This window comes from Bactrocera neohumeralis, chromosome 4 (genome assembly GCF_024586455.1).
Source record: "Bactrocera neohumeralis isolate Rockhampton chromosome 4, APGP_CSIRO_Bneo_wtdbg2-racon-allhic-juicebox.fasta_v2, whole genome shotgun sequence".
Taxonomy (NCBI): domain Eukaryota; kingdom Metazoa; phylum Arthropoda; class Insecta; order Diptera; family Tephritidae; genus Bactrocera; species Bactrocera neohumeralis.
This window is the reverse complement of record NC_065921.1, coordinates 3,973,362-3,994,648: the sequence shown is the minus strand read 5'-3', so window position 1 is coordinate 3,994,648 and position 21,287 is coordinate 3,973,362. Positions and strand designations below refer to the sequence as shown.

Genomic DNA, 21,287 nt, shown 5'->3' with positions numbered 1-21,287 from the left:
ATCCCGAAACAGAGATGATGAAAAGTTTCGACCAAACCCCCAGGGAAAGAGACAAAGAACACACGGCGAACGCAGCGAAGCGCATTCGTGGGCGTAAAGCCAGTGAACACAACAAAAAGGAAATAAAAGCAAATAAAAATGAAATAAATGGCGGCGGTGGGTTTGTGGTGGCGCAGCAAGTGTCGCTTGGCTTGATCGTAAAGCAGGATTTAAAGGATACCATAAAATAAATCGACTCCATTCGCACCGTATTTGGGGATAACACACCGCAAACAACACGACGTAAGTGAATGTGAGTGTTTTCATAAAAATGCTTTTGGCTTTTGCTTTCCGCCGGCTTGCCAAGCTTTCATTGAACGAATCGGCAACGCGAGTGTGTTTGTGTGTGTGCATTTGTATTGTGTGCGAGTGTGTGGGCGCTGCTTGAATTTATTTGCAATTTCATTGTGTCCAATAATAACAGCAAACGCCAAGGCGCACATAATAAGAAGATTTCATGCGAAAATGCTTCGCTAAATGAAAAGATATTGGCCGAAAAGCGATTTTCATAAACCACTCAATGCGCATTTAAAGTAAACGAAAGGATAAGCTGCCCGCTCACCAGCTTACCAACGGGCAGGACGTCCGCCGGCAAGCACGGTGGATACAGTTACGTCGGTATGTGTGCGCTGAACTCATAAACTCGAATGTGTAAGTAAGTGGCTATCGAACGCTTGTGCGATTGTTTGTACAAACGAAGGAGCCGCTGAGGCAATTGGAGGCTATAGTTGTGGACTGGGGCAATACTTTGCGGGCAATAATGCAGTTGATAACCGATAACGGTTGCATAAAGCTGATGACATTTTCATTGCGACATGTTGAGTAGCTTCGCTTCGATTTTACAGCTTTTCTCGATACTGTGGCTTTGTTGCATGAGCAAAAAGATTGATTGTTGACATTAAATCGGTCTGCAGCCTGTCGAAGCTGAAGGAAAAAATTTTGTGGTAAATCGGAAACAAATTGAAAAATGGAAAAGATGAGTCGATAAGTGTTGGCAATGTTGCGGCAATACTTGGAAATCAAATTGAATTTTGATTACGGCACGTTGTGCAATAACGCTTGCCACACGGCGTTGCAAGTGTTCGGCTTTTTTGCATTTTTGTGCTGGTTTTGGACGATATTGAGTTCTCTGATGGTACTCTGATGGCGCCGCTTATGAACAATTTCATATTTGCTTTGTAAACTAATCAAAATTTCATTTGTGTCAATCTTTTTCCGTTTTTGCTGTTATTGTTGCGGCCAGCGCTCGATAGTGCCACTTACCGCAGCTGTAGCGCATTGTTGCCACGTTGGCGTTGTTGTTGTTGCAGCCACTTGCTTTGCATGCGCGTGCTTGTTTTGCCTGTTGTTGTTGTAATCGCGAAAATGTCATTGCATTTGTCATATGCTCTTCAAAATACCCTGTTCACCGTGTGGTTGTTGTTGCTGGTTATCGCGTACGCGATTTTATTGAAAGTTGTTAATTGAATTTGAATTTGAATGGATTTTTGATGTTTTGTGCGCGGTGAACGGAATTATTTGTGTTGTCTGATGTGCACATTTTCCTCACTCGCTTTGACATCAACATTTAATATTGTATTTGGGAAGCGGAAGCTGAGCGCGTTTGTAAGGGCAAACTAAATATTATGGCATCCCAAGGCAATTTTTGGGGCTTAATTTGTCCTCGTTGGTAGCTTTTTACACTTCTCAGGATTTCATAAGGAAAATTTTTTAGCTGTCTGGTCTAAGGACATACCAGTGACGCTCTCAAGATCGTGGAATAACATTTGAGTTTCGAAATTTCAGATCGCTAACACACTTAACTATACATGTTTTAGCTTTACGAGTTCTAAGGAGAAATTTAGATTTGGCAACCTCAGTGATGAAATCTGTTCACTCACAACTTTACCATTAAGTTTGATATCTTAATGGTGTACATATTCAGAACGTTTGGACATACAGGGTTTGGACTGAGTCGATTTACAATTCTTTAAAAACTTTCAAAATAGGCTCCTTCTGCATCGACGCAGTACTGGCAGCGCGATTTCCAAACATTGAAGGCGCCACGGAAGGCAACGACCTCTTCCCAGCACTCCAACAAGGCCTGGAGCCACGGAAAAACACCACTTCTTGCTAAAGCAATATTTGGGTAAGCCTGCTTGATCATATTAAACGCCTCTGTCGCAGATTGACCAAGTTTCACACAGAATTTAATCGGGTACCTCTGCTCTAACGAACGCTGCGTTTTCGGCTTACACCACTCACAGAAACACGTCGTGCGAAAATGTTTGTCTTGACTCTCCAGGTGCTTGGAGACAACTGACCAGCCGCTCGTTCGTTAGCTAAGAACGTCCTTTTCCGAATCCAGTCGGTATTTTTTCCGGACAAACCCTGTATAAGCGCTAATTGTGTTGCTTACAGTAACTTAAAATATTCATGTCGGCCAAAAAATGCAATTAAATCGCGAACATTTTTGCGCGATTATTTTTCAAAAATGTCACGGTAGAGAATACGCAGTTTGTCGATAGCCCAAGAAAATGTTCTTGTCGATTGGTCAGGAGAAGTTTTGTTTGATTGGTTTCTAAAACCCAATGTTGACCCAACACAATCACTTTTTAATCTTACCGCGGGTGGGATATTGAAAGATGTGTATAACGTCAGTCAGAAATTTTTTTATTTCCCCACCCGCGGTAAGATGAAAGATTAAACAGATAAGTTAATACCAATCCTAATGAAGCCTATAATAAATATATGAATCTTTATTCGACCCAAAACTAACTTATTTAATGATGATTACTTTAAAATATGCGAAAAACCGCCAAACAACGTACATTTTTGTCAAGAATATTGGCTAACATAAAAAATATATGACTCCTTATGGCGGAATGCACTACTATTTTGATAAATTGTTGGGACTGATAACTAAGCTGCGACTTTATGAACATATATTTCCACTTAGGCAAGTAATATTTAAACCGACTCTGAAGACCACTTCAACACTGCTGACTTTTTGACCACGAACCTATCAACTAGCATTGTTAGCTGCAGAGGAACACCTCAACTAAAAAAAAAAATAAACAAAAACAACAAAGGCGTAAAGCCAGCAGCTAGAACATAAATCAACAAAGCAAACAGCAAATTGGCAAATCTGGAGCGAATAATAAATGAAGTTGAAGTTCATGAAAAGGCAATAATGCGGCTAATGCCTTTGTGGCAGGACACGCCGTGGCCGTGGTCACAACACAAATTGAGAGGGTGCAAAGGCATTAAGCGCGCCCAGGCACACGCACACACCGACTGCGGCGTAAGAACATATGCGCGCTCGCTGGCAAATAAAGGAAGTGAAATAGCGCGAAATTGCAGCAGATAACCGAATAAATAGAAATGGCAGAGGGTGAAAATGATATCCGTCTGCGAGCAAACGCATGAATCTGCGGAAGGGAAGCGGCCAAACAGCAAATGAGCAGTGAAAAAATACAACAACAACGCTATTGTTTAGGGAAGTGTTTTGATTTGATGCTCTTCGTTGCGTTATTGTTGGTGTTATTGCCGCTGATGATGCGGTTTAATGGCGGTTAAGGGAATATTATGAACCTGTTGGGTTGCTCATCAAATGAGCCAGCAGATTGCGCCGTAAACACCACAAGCGAAGTGTGAATGCCAAATGTCAAGGTTGTTCCTGCCGCCGTTGCTCCGCTGCTAAGCCATAGAGACACACACACACACGTATGTACGCAAAGAATTTGATGTGGCAGCAGTTGTTATTGTAGTCGTCATAGCCCAGGGGTGTTCGATGGCGAAATATGCTTTTGTGGCTGACAGCAACTAAAATAAATGCAAGCTCTGTTCGGTAAGGGAGAAAAAACAACAAGAACATGAATTGTGTTGCTGTTAGTTGCTGTACTCTTTATGTTGCAACATTAATTGTGCATTATGAAAATGTGTTATTAAACACCTGTTATTATTATTGTGGCGCATAATTTATTGATTGCTCTTCTATTTCGTTTTGGGTGAGTTAATATTTGTTTGTTGTCTCAGCGAAATACACGCTTCGTTTGCATTCACTGGGGCATTAAAATTTTTTTGATTGTGTTATTGAACTAAGCAATTCCGCTATTCATTCAATAAAATCTTATTAACTAGTTTTATTACTATAGTTTATTGCGCGTCAACTAAATTTGTATAAAATCATCCTTAAATGAGAAATATGTGATATAATGAGTTGATGTGAAAACGTCAAACAAAGCTTTGACGAATTTCATTCATATTCAGCGGCAGGCCACATAATTTTAAGAAACACTTCGCCCTACTTATGGTAACACAGTCGGCCTACTGATCATCCATCTTGAGACCCAGCATTCATTATTGGGTAATATACGACCGAATAGACCATGTCCAGCAGGCAGTAAAGAAAATATCGCAGCCGTAGCTGAGAGTGACCTGAAATTGAAGCTCGTGATTTCGGCGACATTTGGTTTCAACAAGACGGCACCACTTCTCACACATCGCATCAATCAATAGATTTATTGAGAGAACTTTTCGGTGAGTGTTTCACGGTTTGAGCCGGTCGATTGGCTACCAAGATCGTGTGGTGAAACTTTTTCCAGTGGGTATATGTAAAGCCTAAAGTCCATGCGGATAATCCCGCTTCGATTCAGGCCTTGGAAAAAAACATGACGCGTGCATTTCGCCATTTGCCAGTCGAAATGCTCAAACGAGCCATCGATTATTGGACTCAAAGATTGGAACATCTGAAAAGTATCCGCGGCCAACATTTGAGAGAGATAATCTTCAAACAACAAATGCCAAAGAATGTTTTTTCAAATGATAACAAACGTTCTCCATTAAATTTGAAGTTTCTGTGTTCTTCTTCAAAAAAGTAGGGAACCTCGAATTACTATAGATCACCCTTTATGTGTTATATGGGAGTGGGGTCAATTCGTAGACTAAATTCACATATTTTCAGCATCAAAATATATTATTTTGAATATTGAATGTTCAAATTTGCAAACATATCTTACATATGGACTGCCATATATGTATGTATGTAGTAGTTATTTGGTATAATGTCAATCAGTGTTTGAAAATTCTGATATTAGATATATGGAGGCGTGAGCAAGTTTTCACTTGACTTCACTTATTTGAGGCACATCATGGCTTGCGCTGCCTTTTTTCTTTTTTTATAAAAAAATTTCAAAATATAGCGAATTTCTTCATTATTTTTACTCATTTTGGAACTGCTGTAACTTTTTTCAACTTTCAACTTTTAAAGTTTTTTGGTTAAATGAAGCTTTAAATCTCACCTTTCCAACCATATAGTGATGACATGACAGATATATGTACGACTTCAACGACATCTATTGACAAAATACGAAAATACTTTTTCGGCTACCCAATATATTAAACCGATTAAGGAGCGGGGCCCCGCTCACCTTTTAAAGGTTTTAAACCACAAGTGCTCCTTCCATAAAGTGATTTTTTATATCGAATTTCAGTATTCAATTGTATTTCAATTGCTGCTAAGTTATAGCTATTGATAGTTTTTCGATTAATGACTTTTAGTGGGAGTGGCAGATGGACCGGAGAGCATGTGTACCAAGTTTCATAGAGATATCTTAATTTTTCTGAAGTTACAGTTTCCAAGAAGGCTCGCTTAAATATAAATGTGAACACAGTTAACATCAGTGGGAGCATCTTCCTAATACCAAATAACAGACTTAAGGGGGGAGCCTGCTTTAGAGGCTTCAAAAAATCGATTTTTTTGAGGATTTTTTTGAGAAGGAAAGAAATAAATGATTAAAGCGGAATTTCTAGGGTTTCTAGTTATATATTCAAACATCATCCGCAAATTTTGCCCGATGTATCTCGCATATGCATTTACCGGACGGCGGGCAAGATACAGGTCGCAATTTCTATCTGAAACAAAAAATTCAAAGAGATTCATATTTGTTAATAACTTATGTTCTAGTTTAACTAATAAAATTCCAAAAATAGTGAAAATTCTTCAGTTTTTTTTAAATTGAAAAAAAAAGTGGTTTTTGACCAATGTTCAAACTTCACTTTGCCTCAATTCCATACAAAGTTTAGTTTTTTTCTATCCCATCCGCCAATTAAGAAAAATAGAAAAAATTAAAAACCGAAAAATCGCGTGTCGAAGTCTGCCCAAGCGCTCATATACCTGCCAGACGCTCGGCCACTACTTTCCTTCTAGCTTCGACAATATTTCGTATTACTATCTATAACTTTGGGGACATATTCTTAGATAATTTTTAAAGAGATTTAAGCAGAAAAAAAATAATTTTTTGAAGCTTCTAAATAAGGCTAACCCTTAAAGGTTGCCGGTTTCTCAAAAGTAATTTAAAGTAATATTTCGATTTCCTTTAAAGAAATCGGATACACCCATATTCAAAAATTGGTTTACCTATGACGTAAATCCAAAAGAATTCCATTCGGAACTGAACTATACCTCATTGGCAACCTAACTTCAAATTTTGCTTTCTAAATACCTTTTTCATTGATCGTCCTGTGAAAACCATAAAACAAATTTATAACAAATTCTGTGGGTAAATATATTATTTAATATTTTATGATATAATAAAAACAAACAAAATAAAAAAGTCTGCGGTTTTCATTGGCTTCAATACTTGACTTTAATTATGTATTATAAATGTGACATTCCTTTTGCACTTCTCAGCACGTGATACAAATGAAAGAGAGGCATTGAAAGCGACAAAAGAAATGCATTACAGGCGTTCAACAAAAGGTACCGTTGGAATTTTTTTGCGTATATCAACTCCAATTGTCAGAGTACGAATGCCAATAGTCGATATTTGTAATACACGGCCTCCAGTGCCTTAATGTGTAAGCATGTATGTACTTAAATACAAACGCAAATCTCAAACATGAAGTCATGTGAGGCAACTTTTCGATTAATTCGCCGAGCGTGTTCTATAATGCATTTGACCTGATTTGGTAAGACAGATACCCACTTACTTAGCGTTTGGCTTGCCGTTATTCGGGTCGCTCCGCCGCTTTAATGTGTTTTGCATGCTCATCATTTCATAATTTATTCATGAAGGGATGGATGAAGGACGATGGCAGGGCGGAATTCAGCGTCAAAACAACATTTATAATAGCCCTGCATAAAAAGTCAAAAATTGACAACAATAACAAAAACAAAAACGTGAAAAAAGGTACAGCGAAAAATCAATGTAAGTGGCGACGCACACCCTGAAAAGTATGCTTCTTGCTGCCACACACGCTCTAACAGAGAGGGAGGAAAGGCGCGAGGCAGTGAGCATGAAAATTTAAGCGTCTGATTTTTAACGCCTCTTTAGCTTTCAACGCCTCTAACTTGGCTGGTGGTTGCGCCCAGGCGACGTGCGCTTGGCGATTGGCAATTTGAACGGCTGCCGCACGCCATAAAGCAGGCAATGATTTGCCTATTTTCAACACAAACACACATACACACGTGCAGCTATATTTTCCATGTGACAGCCAAACGGAAGGGCATGTGAGAATAATAAAGTGTGGCAGGAAGTGTGAAAATATTGCAAGTAGTTGTGGCAAACAAACCCAAATGCGCCTAAATGCACGCTATGCAAAGCTCAATTGCTTAGCTAAAAAGCCTGCATATTTGTTTGTGGCTTGCTTTCGGCAATTTTCGTTTAGCATTTTTACTAGTCACACTGCAGGTGTGCATGCGTGTGTGTGTGCGAGCTTACTCGAGAGTGTTTGCTTGCTTGTGTGCGTGTGTGAGTGAACTTAATTTATTAAATTAAAAGTAAATGAATAGACCATTCACACGCACACCAACAAATTCCATGCATAAAAAGTGTGCAAGACCGAGACTGAGACACACACACATGCACACCCAATATTTGATGCTATTTCTCGCCATTCGACACGCTCGTAAAAGAATACATAAACAAGTCAAGGTCGCAAAAGCAGTTATGACCAGCCACATTCTTGTGGCAAACACGGAGTTTTGTATGTATGTGTGTACTGGTGTATGGAAAATATGAGCGATTTCGTTTATATTATGAATTTTTGCAAAAAAAAAAAAAAAAATGGGTGGAATAAAAAAATGTGTTTTCAGATTTGAACTTTTAAATTTTTCAACGTTTTTGAAATTGAAATGAATATTTTTAGCTTTTCAAATATTTTTTGTTTGCTCTTTTCTTTATATCTAGCACATACTTCGTATTTATTTGTAAAAGCGTACTTACCAACACACGCACACACTCATACACAAATCCTTCGCCTAGTTAAGCACACCCCCGAAATACCAGCTGGTTTAGTTTTTGCGGCAACAGACAAGCTTCACACATGAAGACAGATGGAGCGACATGGTCTCGACAAAACAACGAAACTCTCCAGAGACCAAACATCAGCGTTACAAGCAAAGTCACTTTGCACTTGCAGTTCCAAATACTTTTTTGGTGTGTTTTTTGTTGCTGTGCTGTATTTGCGCAGTTGTTTTTGTTGTAGAAGGCGTTGTTAAAGTCTTTTGTTTGGCGAAAAGTAAGTTTTGCTGTGCCGCTTAATTCCAACACATTCCTCTGATTCAAGCACTTCATTTTTGACTTCTTACTTGCGACTTCGTGAGGTTTGGTGAAAAGTATACTCAAGGAACTTGTCTAAGTTGTCAACAAAAGTGATTCGGATGCTGCTTCCGGTGAAGTTTACGGAAATGAGAGTGTGTGCCATAAAATATTGAAATGCAAAATAATAAAGAGGGTGTGATTAAGTTTTAAAGATTTACAATATTCGTTAAAGAATTTAAAACTATTGAAAACGAGCTCATAGCCCTTTGAGTTATAAAATAATTCTCTTAACCATATATGACTGAGTTAAAGATAAGAACCAACTCAAACCGTTTAGAACCATTTTCCTTACGAATCCTAACTTCAAAGCAACTCGAATACCAAATTCTTAAAGTATTTGGTTAAAATAGTCAAATTTACTTAAATTGCAACAGATTAGACTAAAAGTTTAGTATTTGTGTGAAAGTAAAGGGAGAATTTGTGAGTCTATTTCCGACATGCCTTCGTCAAGATTTCATTGTAAACATACCAGATATATCTTACCGGATCCCCACCTTTTATTAAGCACATTTTGGGATGGCCTTCAGCTCCTTCAGCGATTTTGGTTTTATCTCTTCGATCGACTAAAATCGATTTCCGCGCAGCTGCAATATCAGTTTAAGGAACAAGAAAAAATCACACGGAGCCAAATCTGGTGAATACGGTGGTTGATCAATGGTATTCATTGTGTTTTTGGCTTTAAATTCGGTCACCATCGTGGCTCGATGCGATGTGCATTATCATCTATAAATCCATGAATTTTTCTTCCAAATTCCGACAGTTTTTGACGGATAGTCTCACGCAAACGCCTCAATATGACCAAATAGAATTTACGAACTTAGTAACCATCTGTCCGAAACAAATTCATGATGCACCAAACCACGAATATCGAAAAAAATAAGCATCATCTTGATTTTTGAGCAGCTTTGGAATGGTTTTCTTGGTTTCGGCTCATTTTTTCCATTCAATCCGATGATTGTTGACTTGCTTTTTGAAAAAACTCCAGTTTTATCAGGACAAGTCGAGCAAGAACGCGTTTCATACTAAAAATATCCACTAAAATTATTCGAACGGACTAGTGAGAGATGTCGAGCTCTCTTGCCATCTTTTTAACACTTGTCTGACAATTTTCAAGCACCATACCCTTCACTTTTTTAATATTTTCATCAGTTGAAGAGGTCGAAGGTCTTCCAGAGTTAGGTCTTTAACGATATCTCGACCGTCTTTGAAGGCTTTGTGCCACTCGTAGGCTTTTTTTACTATAACGAATCACCTTAAGCCTTTTTTAACATTTGCTACGATTCCCCACACGATATTAAGGTTAGAAATACAAAATTTGGGACAATTATTTATTTTATCCATTGTAAAAATCGCAGCGCACTACTGAAGTGTACCGGCTTAAGTAGCTGCTGTAAACAAACAAGTTGACTTAGTAATTAAAGACAGTCCTACAAACTTAGAAAAATACATTTTTTTAAATATCATTTACCCGTGGAATTTCACCATGAACTCGTTTGAAAATACTTGCATGCATGTAAATATGATTAATTATGGTTTGCCCTTAACAATAGATTTCGCTTTTTCAATCAGCGCTTTGTCACCGCTATCGATACTAAAATTTCATATATATAAATTTTGTCCCTACATGATGGGTAAGCTATTCTGAACTCTGGCTGGTGTTAGATTCTGATTTCGGAGAATCAAGATCAAGATCAAGATCGGAGAATCAATCTTAATGTCTAATCCCGTAGTTCCTTGTAGTATGATTCTAATATTAACTTGGATATTGCATTACTATGTTCAGTGTACCCGATCCAAAATCAAATTATAGTTCTGGATGAAATAGTATTGAAAACAGGATCGGAGAAGGCAGAAGAATATACAGAATCTATCAATAGGGACTAACGTTGTTCCTGTTGGAAGAGTCTTTAATATGCCCTAACTGAATAGTATTGAAAAATATGATTTGATGGTTGGGATATTATTGTTAGTTATATCATAGAGAGAGTCCAGGACAATTATTCTTATATCACAACTTGGTTTTTATAAATACATATGTAGTGAGTTCACAGGGATGTTGGGCAACGTATTTATAGTTATTTCCTTAAATACTTTAAACATCGAATTAGAGAACCGATAGAAATTTTTAAAAGCAATAGAGTTTCAATACGCTCAAAGATGCCTATTATTAGCAGCTGAAGAGATCGACCTTCGGAAATATAGAGAACGTTCGACATAAAAACTAAAAGATGTTATACAATTCGGCCAAGAACTGACAACTCGGCAGCATTCCTCTAAATTACTACAATGATTTTTGCTCCCCTAAAATATCAAATTCAAAAAAATTTTCTGTGTTGAAAAACTCATGTATTCCCTTGTCATCAAGCTTAAGAGGGTTTAAATAACATTTTACAGCAATCCTCTTATACATTAAATTCTTTCGAACCCTACTAACACTTGTCTCATAGAAATATGTCCACTCTTGACATGATTCCTGTTTCCTTCACAGAAATTTCGAAATCAACATGAGACATGCAAATATGCAGAAATATATGTATGTATATATGGATGTTTCATGTAAAGGATTGTCTCACTTTTGACGGTATCTAATAGCTGTAACAGTGTGCTTTGCTGAGGAAGAATCTAGAGTTTGAGAAGTTTAAGAAGTGAAGCGTCACTTACCTTTGTGCGCTTGTCGAGCTGCCGCTTTCTGCGCAATAAGTGCTCATCCTTTGATTCCTTTGATTGTACTTGCTACACATATCAATTGTACATATACACAGTAATCAACACATATATATATACTCGTATATATATATATATATATATATTCATACAAGTCAAGATATAATTGCTTGCTTCCTAGGTTGTGTGTTCGATTCGAAGGCTTACAAATTATTGCCCAACCTCTTGCTCCGATGTAACTATCTGCTACATATACATAGCTACTATATATACATGTATGTATATATATATAGATGTAAAGTATGTGCATATGTATGCAAATTTATGTTCAAGTGTGTCGGTGGTCAGCAGTGTTTATACAAAATATTGATTGAGCGACGACTCGAAGTGGTTGGGTTTATGAATATTATGTGGTTAGGCGAATTTGCATGCAGCCGTCTAAGTGTATGTGTGTGCATGTGTGGGCGCGTTTGTTTGTGCAAACTATGTCGCTACAAGTGTGGTGATTATTTATTGTAAAATATGTTGCGGTAGTTGCTGCGTTGGTCATGTTGAAGCCGGTAATTGATCTTGATTAAAGTTGTGTTTTCTCAGCTTGTTCAACAACGGCGCTGTGTGCCACTTACACATGTACATATGTGCGTGTGTGCGAGCCGACATATGTTCGTTACATGTTATGTACGCACTCATGTATTTACGTTTGATTATTGGCGCATTAGTCCACCTGCATAGCTCTCATTCCGGACATTCCTTAACTGACCAATTTAACTGACTTCTCCAGAAATTTAATTTGATTAGAAATTTGAATGAAATTATTGTTTAAATTTTTGCAGGTTTGGTTTCAAAACCGGCGCGCCAAGTGGAAGAAGCGCAAGAAGACCACAAATGTCTTCCGCACGCCGGGCGCGCTGCTGCCATCGCACGGACTGCCGCCCTTCGGCGCCAACATCACCAACATTGCCATGGGCGAGGGCCTCTGCGGTACCGGCATGTTCGGCGGCGATCGCTGGGGCGTGGGCGTAAATCCGATGACTGCAGGTGAGTTCTTCCAACATACAAATAGCTAAAGACCGTAGAAAAGTAGATTAATAGAGGAATTGCAGATAATTTAGTTAAACGTAAATTAAATTTAAATTGAAGCTGTAAATTTGCTGCTGTGCGAGTAGAAATCTGTCTTGAATACCTATAAACTACAGCTTCTAATAGTCAATCTATCGAAGAACTAACTCGCTTATTCTTTTCTTTTTCTCCTTTTCTCTTATTTATGCTTTTGTAACAAAATTCATCCTCTAAATACTAATCTCCTGCAAATATTACCGTAACAAATCGAAGGTTTTGGTCAACTAAATCAATCTTCGCCGCTCTCATCTACAATAAATAGTGGTCTTAATTCGGGTATTAACATTGGTTCCGCAATGGGTGCCGGCAGCTATCAGCATTATGGACTAAACGCTTTAGGTATGTGTATATGGCAATAAACCTTAACAAGCTGTAGAAGCTTTAGATATTAATTATTTAAATTTCAACTAAAATTTCTTAACTAACAATTTGTAGTTTGCAATATATTTTCATTTTATAAAAAAGCAATTTTTGTAGAATTAATTTTTATTTAGAATTTTAGATATAATTAGAATTATAATGTAAAACTAACAACTCTTGATAATACTATTCTAACATAATAAATTTCTTAAAAATGAATATTTGTAAAGAATTTGTAAAGAAAACTTAAAAACTTGTGTTTCTGTTTTAAAATTTTCAGAAATTTTTGATGGTTTTAAGTCACCAGATTTATTGTTCATCCTCCTCAAATATAATTAATACCTTCTAAAGAAAATAGTAATACTCTCCTTATCAAGGGGGCTTTGTCCACTTCCACGCGCTTTTTTAGTGATATTTTTGAAGACTCGTCTTATTTAATAAATATATATAATATGTATTTAAATAATTTAATGTGCTCTAAAGATCAGCGATTCGTTGTAAAAGATCGACCTCACATTCTTGAAGATTTTTCTAAACTAAAAGAACATTAGAGCATTCCATTTTTTTTATAAAATCGCGTATGCGGGGAATACTCTATGAATCATTCTGAACAACTTTGCCTAAGAGATTATAGGTCCAAAGCACGCTTCGAGCCAGATTTTCCGTTAATACTGCAAGAAATATCGCACAAGCCGTCACTTTTTTAAAACCGTGGTATAATGATGCTGATCTATCATGGTAAAAAACAAGAAACACAACCTCTGGCACAATTCGGGTCATATAGGCTAGTCAAAAAAGTCTTTTTGTATTTCTAATCAAGCTTAAACTTATTTTGATTTTATATTTATAATGAACGCTTGGATCATAATCTTTTTCGCACATTATTGTCGTATTTGATCCACTCTTCGTCTCCTGTTACCATTCGCTTCAGAAATGATTCGATTTCATTTCTTTTCAGCAAAGAATCACAGGTGTTAACTCGGTCCATTAAATTTCAAAGACAATTCATATGGTATCCAAGCATTGAGCTTCTTTTTGTAGCCACCCTTTTTCAAATGGTTCAAAACCTTTTGATAATGAATCTAATGTTCCTTAGCGATGTCATGGCTGCTTGTGTGATGCTCCAGGTCAATCTTTTCCATAATTTCATCGACTTTTTAAATGATAGGCCGACCAGAGCGAGGTGCATCTTTCACATCGTCTCCGTGAACTTTCAAATTTCATTGGTGGCTTTCGTGGCATTCTTTCCTTTTTATACAAAAATTTCAAAATATAGCGAATTTCTTCATTATTTTCACTCATTTTGAGCAGTTGTAACTTTTTTTCAACTTTTTGGTTAAATTAAGCTTAAAATCTCACCTTTCCAACAGTATATGGTATAATGCACTGTGAATGGTAGCACTGGTATAGAACGAAAATACGAAAATACTTTTTCGACTACCCTATATTATCATTTTCGGTATATTTTAGACCTTTTCTTTTAAGTTGTCAAACTTATATGGAAAAGTGTGAGGTAGAAATATCCAAGTACTTTCTTCTTCATTGTGCAGCTTTTGCATAATTGAGATTGAAACATCTCGATTGTCTTACCTTCGGCGAAACTGACATTAATCTTCACCACAAATTTGTCGGTCGATCAAAAGACCCTCCCATATATTATATAGGAGTTTTAGGTGCCACAATAGATCTAAGCTGTTTAAGTGATCTCTCTATTATAATCGACATCTTAAACTACCGTAAGCTGAACCTTTTCTCTTAATCTACTTTCAACAATCAAATAACTATTAATCGTTTTTTCGAGTTTGTAAAGTCTTAAACTTCGTTTAAAGTACAGGTTGACACCGACCACAGATCATTTTTTTTCCAAGTTTAACGGTGGAACTACATTAGTCAGTATATTATTATTTCTTCGATTAAGAAAATAGCAATAATGCGACTAACCAGTTTGTTTGCCTGCAGAGAATATGATTCAAAGTCCTGTAGCGAATCTGTGGATCGAATGGATCTTCGGCATTCCAATAGTGTGATTATTTAAGACACTGGATGTATGATTTCCTTATAACATTCTATAATGCTTTGCACCATAATACATTTCCTTATGTTGAGGTCTGGTGTTAGCTCGTTGTAGGAAATTTTTAAGTGGCGACTGAGTACAGCAGCAGTCGCACCAATGATAATGCCTTCACCTCCTGAACGTGAATTTTATCAAGCGGGATGTTTAGATATCTATAGGGATAAGGCTCTCTTACTCATAAAACTCATAAAAGGAAACTTTGACTGGTTCACCTGCGTCTTTTATCGGAGTGTGAAGGTAAATTTAAAGAGGTGAGAAATTCATTAATATGCTGATCTAAGCAAGATGTTCATCAACCGAGATAATCGGTGGTACTTGGTGTAACGGTTCTTGCTTTACTAAATTGTTGTGTTGTAGTTTCGTGTAGCTAAAACTGCTAAGATGTCGACCATTTTTTCTCAACAGTGGAGGCAAGGCTACTAAATAATTCATAGACCTCGCCTTATAGAAACAAAAATTGGTGGAGATTATGTCTTATGGTTGTTGAAACCACCAACTCTCCAAATACTTGTGTAATGGCGCCAAATTCGAAGTCATAGACTCGTTAACAATCCGGCTGCATTCCGGTTTCAAAATCCGACTGTCGAGGGCATAATTTATCATAACTATTTTACTACTTTACCGATTTCTGCCAGGAAATTAATGTTTTCCCTCACTCATAGTGAGCAATCAAATGACATATTGATCATTGGTGGACGTATTGTTAATTTTGTGTTTACTCAATTGATGAAATTGTGTGCTCGTCGCCTCCTTTCTGCCATTGTGCTGGTCTCCACAAGGCCACAAATTTTCCATTCATCACTTTAATCGTTTCTAATAAACTTATCTGAAAGAAAAATAAATAAAAAAAATGCAAATCGGCGATGTCGCAAAGTATCATACTGTTGTTGTTGTATTCGCAGCAAAACACAACTCTTCTATTGAATTTTTTCACAAATTAACAAATTTGACAAATCTTTTGTAAGTAAACCAGTTTCCAGAGAATTGATTAGACACGATTTTACGCATTTTGATTTGCTCCAAAAATCGATGAAAAATAATTTCAACAGACTTATTTTTTCCACCAGTGATGAATTCGATTATTTGCCTTTACAATTAGCAACAATTTTCTGTTGACAAAATGGAAAAATGGAAGGGTGCAAACAATGCTCCCGACATTGCCCGAACTGTTGTAGGCTTAGGTGACACATACACATAGACACTTGTGTTTGTTTAGTAGCTTGGCGACAGTTTGGTTGCAGTTTGCTTTCACATTCCAGCGCTAATTGAAAATTTGGAGACGAGTTCATGATTTTCCTATGCTTGTAGAGTATTTTCCTTTGAATTGCGTATTTATTCTTTTATTTCTTTGTATATTTTGAGAAGACGCAGCACAAGCGTGAAAATGTCCCTGTTTGCATAAGAAATTCTCGATTAACTCTTTTGTTCGCATTTCAGGTGATTCGATGATGTATCAGCACACGGTTGGTGGCGTTAGCTGCGGCGCCAGCGGCTCGCCCACCACGACCACGCCTCCGAACATCAATTCGTGCTCATCGGTCACACCGCCACTGTCGAATCAGCCGAACGCGGGGCCAAACGACATGAATGGCGACCAAATGGTGTGTATAATAGGGGATGAATGTTGTGCTCGAGGTGAATTTGGTGAGTTTTAGTCGAGCAGTCACGCAAATGTCCTTTTTTTGCTGCAAGTAAAAGATATTTGCTCCATAAGTGTCTGCAGGACATTTGCATTTTGAAAGGTTTGTGCATCGACTAAACTCACCACCTTCAACATGACATTCTTAATTTCACATCGCTAACTTTTAAACTCTTCCTTCACAGGGTGGTCCACCACATCATCAGCAACAACCAACAACGCCGCAACAGCAACAACAGCAGCAGCAGCAACAGCAACAAGCCCACCAACAAAATCACCACCATCAACAACCACCACCACAACAACAACAGCAGCAGCAGCAACAACAACCCCAGCCACAACATCAAGAACATACGGCAAATAATGGTGGCTCACACATGGTGCCACATTGCCACCAATCCATGCAATCGCCATCAGATGGCGGCAATGTCGGCGAAGAAGATGTCTGGCGAGGACACAGTATAGCCGCCTTGCGGCGTCGCGCTTCCGAACTAAATGCCACATCGGCGATTCCATCGTATTTGCATCACGCGGCCGCCGCCCACAACAATTACGAACATCACAATTCGGTCTACTGAAATTTGTTGAAGAGCTTTGAAAGCTTTTCGGATTACGGCTTCCCCAGTTGTGGGAATCATGAGTTCTAGCATGTGACCAAAGCGGATGCTGATGGCAATGGTGGCATGGCGCAAAGGTGGTGATATTAAAAAACAACACGGTTGAGGATGGCGCTTGCGTGTAAGAATAGAAGAAAGGTGAAACGCACAGCAGTTTGGCAGCCACTGGGCGCGCAACAGAGTACAGTGGCTGTAAGGACTGTGGTGAAGTTATATTTTTTGTTGAAAAGTTTACACAGAGCCTAGCAAAGAACCGAACGAAGTATACGTAAAAAGTGAACTGCAAGCATAATGCAAATTTAAAATTAAGATTTAAAAACAAAAAAACTTGTATGCACTGCATTATGACTTAAATTGTTTGTATGTAAGTACTAGATTAGAATATATACACAGATACGAAAATATATTGAAATTGTGAAAAGACGGAAGCAGCAGAGGTATTGACCAAAACTTAACTGAAACAGTGAAATTTTTATTTTGTTGTTTTGTATTTCAAAGAGACAAGCTTTTTTTAACTGCGAAAGTCAGTAATTTTTCGCACACACTGTATACCTTTGAAAGTCTTTTTATTGAACTGTAAAAATTATGTTGCTTAAAAACATTTAATTCCTGTAATAGCTGAAAATTTTCTACATACAATGCCAGTATCATATATACAGTGACGCAAGAGTTTAATCGCTAAAATTTTTATTCCAACATTTAAAATTAAAAATAAAACTTTTCAAAGCTAAAAAGTTAGATAGGAAAATAAGCAAATATATTTTACGAAATCCTTTTTCAATTCGACGCTACGCCCGTGTAAACTTCTGAGTCACTGTATCAGCGGTCAGTTTCGATTATTGAAACTAAAAATTTGTTGCAAATAATATTAAAAAATAAAGTGTACATAAAAATTTGGGTTTTCTTTAAAAGTGTCATACTGTACTTAAGCATATACTTAACGAATTAAAAAACGCAATTAAAGACTATAAAATGTAAAAGAACAAATGTATACGAAATGAAGAGCAGTGAACGAGTAATTATAAATTATCAAATTAAAGTTAAACTTAGTGACTATATTTACATATATCTATATACATGTTCCCAAGTAAGTTATTACATAATTAGGTGCTAAGTAAATGTTAATTAAATTCAAATATAAATAAAAAATCACAACAAAAAGCCGAGCAAAACAAAAAATGCTTCTGAAAAGAGACAAGCATATACATATGTATACTAAACACAAAGCTACACGACTATACACGAAGTATACGAAGAGAATGTTATTAAATGTCAACATAATATGAGCTTCTGAAATTTTTTTTGAGAAATTTTGAAAAAATAACAGTAAACTGGAAATAACAAAATCGACTTTTTATGGCTATTGGATCAAAGTCGTTCTTTCGACAGGTGAAGTTCTAAGAAAGTAATTTCTCCTTTATTATTCGAAGTTAGTCTCCAAATTCGAAAAAATTCGATGTTGAGCTTATTGAGAAAGTATTATTAAATATCTATAGTTAGTAACCGTAAACAAGAAAAAATATGGGCATTATTTACGCCTCTTATCATTTCAATGCTGTATAATATTGTTCGGTCAGGATTATATGACTGATATTATAGGTTTTCAAGTCCATTCAGTATTTGATTATATTATGTAATTTGATTACATATATTAACTGCGCTATATAGGAAAATTTAATTTTTAATTTTTTACAAACATTCGACTTTGATCACACACATACATAGATACATTAACTGTATTATAAGTTTGAGCGACAAATGATTTACACAAATTAAATGAGAGGATAAAGTGCATTCTGCTCAGATTTTTACATTTTTGGTCACTATATATAATAATACTTCTTAGAATAAGCAAGTCGAAATTTCGAATTTCGAAGAAAAGTAATTCGAATTGGATAGCTTCGAAAAACGAAAAGAATAATTTTTTCCTTAGTAACTGTAACTAATAAACTTTTTTCTAATAAGTCACATTTCTAATTTCGAACAAAATATATATTTTGAATCAAGCTAACTTCGAAAAACGACAGAAAATTACTTTTTATCCTTTCTGAGTAACTATAACTAATAAACTTTTTCCCAAAAAATTAAATTTCGAATTTCGAAAAAAATACATATTTCGAATTTCGCTAACTTTGAAAAACGAAAGAAAAATATTTTTTTATAATTTTTAGTACTTATAACCAACAAACTTTTTCCAATAAGTTAGACTTCGAATTAAAAAAAAATGTTCAAATTCCGAAAAAAATATCGAACTTCAAAAAACGTAAAAATACTTAACTGCAGCTGTTGGAAATATTGTTAGGGTCCAATAGCCCGCCGAGTATTTTACAGCGCAATGTATCCTATAATTTTGTCAGAATTTTGGTGTCATTCGGCCTTGGAAAAATTACAGTTATTTGCTTGTGAATGTACAATAACTAATTTTATCCAAACTCTGCTTCCTTTTGTGCAATAACATTTTAAATTAATTTAATTAAACCTTTCTGTCCTCCACACACTTTGTAAGGATAAATATGCAAGAAAAATTAACGACAACAAATAAGTTGATGTTGCCTAGACAAAGCAGCCAATATTCGATATTTCACACACGAACACACATTCTTACAAATGTTTGTCTTTGTGAACATTTTAAATTGATGGATCTACTATTTGCCTATAAATATAAAAGCTTCGACTTAGATGTAAATAAATGCTGCACAGTGGGACGAGAGTGTGCTTTCGGCGAGCGTAAGAAAGTTGGGATGTGTGTGTTGATTAAGTGATCGGAAAATTGTTTATATTTGTTTTATGTTGAGATATTTGATTGATTAAACTAAAGAAATTAGAAGGCAACATAAAATGAATATTTTTCGTAGAAAGAAAGTGTAGAATGTTAGAAATTTTTTTGCGGCAGATCAGAATTTTCACTGCTTTCGATATCTGTAAACAACAGTATTGCCAAAAATTTAAATTTTTAGTTTTTACAACAAAAATGGTTATTACATAATTATTTTAGTATAAAGCATTTCCTTGATGCTTTTCGAAATTGAGTATTTTATCTTTTTTATATCGAAAATTTGTCTCAGATTTTTATATTTTGATTAATTAGTTTGTGTTTTTCATTTCTTCTTCTCCTATCCACCCACATGACAAGTTATTCCATTACGACACCTAAAATTCTAACGACCGCAGATGTACACTTTCCCACTGTGCTTCAGTTCTCTTAAAGAATAAGAGCAAAAAAAAGTTAAAGCAAAACCGCATTAAGAGATACATACATACATGTGCTAATCGGAGGGAGATAATATTGTAATAGGCTTTAATGCATACGTATACTTTAATATTTAAGATAGCTACGGATAAATGTAAACTCTATACAATAACTAAATATTGCATTGCTGCTTAAATTAGAACAAAAACAAAAAACCATAAACAATTATTAAATTAAATGAATGAAAAATAATAGCATATGTATAACAGTAATGTGTGAGGAGAATTAAGAATATGTACTTGTAAATAAATAAATGCGTACTTATGGATTAATAATTAAAATTGTTTCTTTTATTGTGTATGCAATTGAGCACTTGATACAATTAAGAAAATTATCTAATCGAATTTATCTCTCAACTATGACTGAGTTACGTTCATTATGAATGAAATTTGAAGGATAAGTGCTAGAACCATAAAGAACGATTTGTTAACAGTATTGATCCGATATTTACGCTCTCAGAGCATCCTGTACAGGATATAATATATTGTCTATTGCTTGTAATACTGAAAACTTAATGAAATGGATATAGATCGAGAGTGATAAAATGGGAGAATTAGTGTGACATTCACACTTGTGTCAATAGTGTTTCCGACAATCAGAAATTATAATCTAAAAGTGATCAAAGCGATTCATATTATCCAAGTTCCACATGCGGAGTTTAAAGATCACCTTACCTCTCCCTAAATCACATATATAATAAGCTTCGTTCACCATACAACCAATCTAAAATCACTAAAATGAGAAAAAAACTGTTTTCTGAACTTTTTATAGACATTTTAAATTATAAAAAAATAAACAAATGTTTTTTACAGATTTTTTTATATTTTAATAATATTAGTTTACGGCCATACATTTATTTTGTGACTGTGATAAAAGAGTCTGTTTCTAGCTAATTTTGTGTTGCTAAAACCGAAAATGATAGTAAAAATTTCGTGAGATT

At 36.0% G+C, this 21,287-nt stretch overlaps 1 protein-coding gene across 2 annotated transcripts in view; it reads left to right on the top strand.

The window, feature by feature from the left end:
• Positions 1-20,616, top strand: part of LOC126755998 (homeobox protein orthopedia) — a 58,881-nt gene extending 38,265 nt beyond the window's left edge. For both annotated transcript variants that reach the window (XM_050468766.1, XM_050468765.1), the window contains exons 5-8: positions 12,122-12,326; positions 12,621-12,746; positions 16,279-16,442; positions 16,666-20,616. In XM_050468766.1, coding sequence (XP_050324723.1) covers positions 12,122-12,326; positions 12,621-12,746; positions 16,279-16,442; positions 16,666-17,058 — 888 coding nt within the window. In that variant the 3' untranslated portion in view covers positions 17,059-20,616. The remainder of the gene's footprint in view (positions 1-12,121; positions 12,327-12,620; positions 12,747-16,278; positions 16,443-16,665) is intronic.
• Positions 20,617-21,287: the final 671 nt, after the last annotated feature.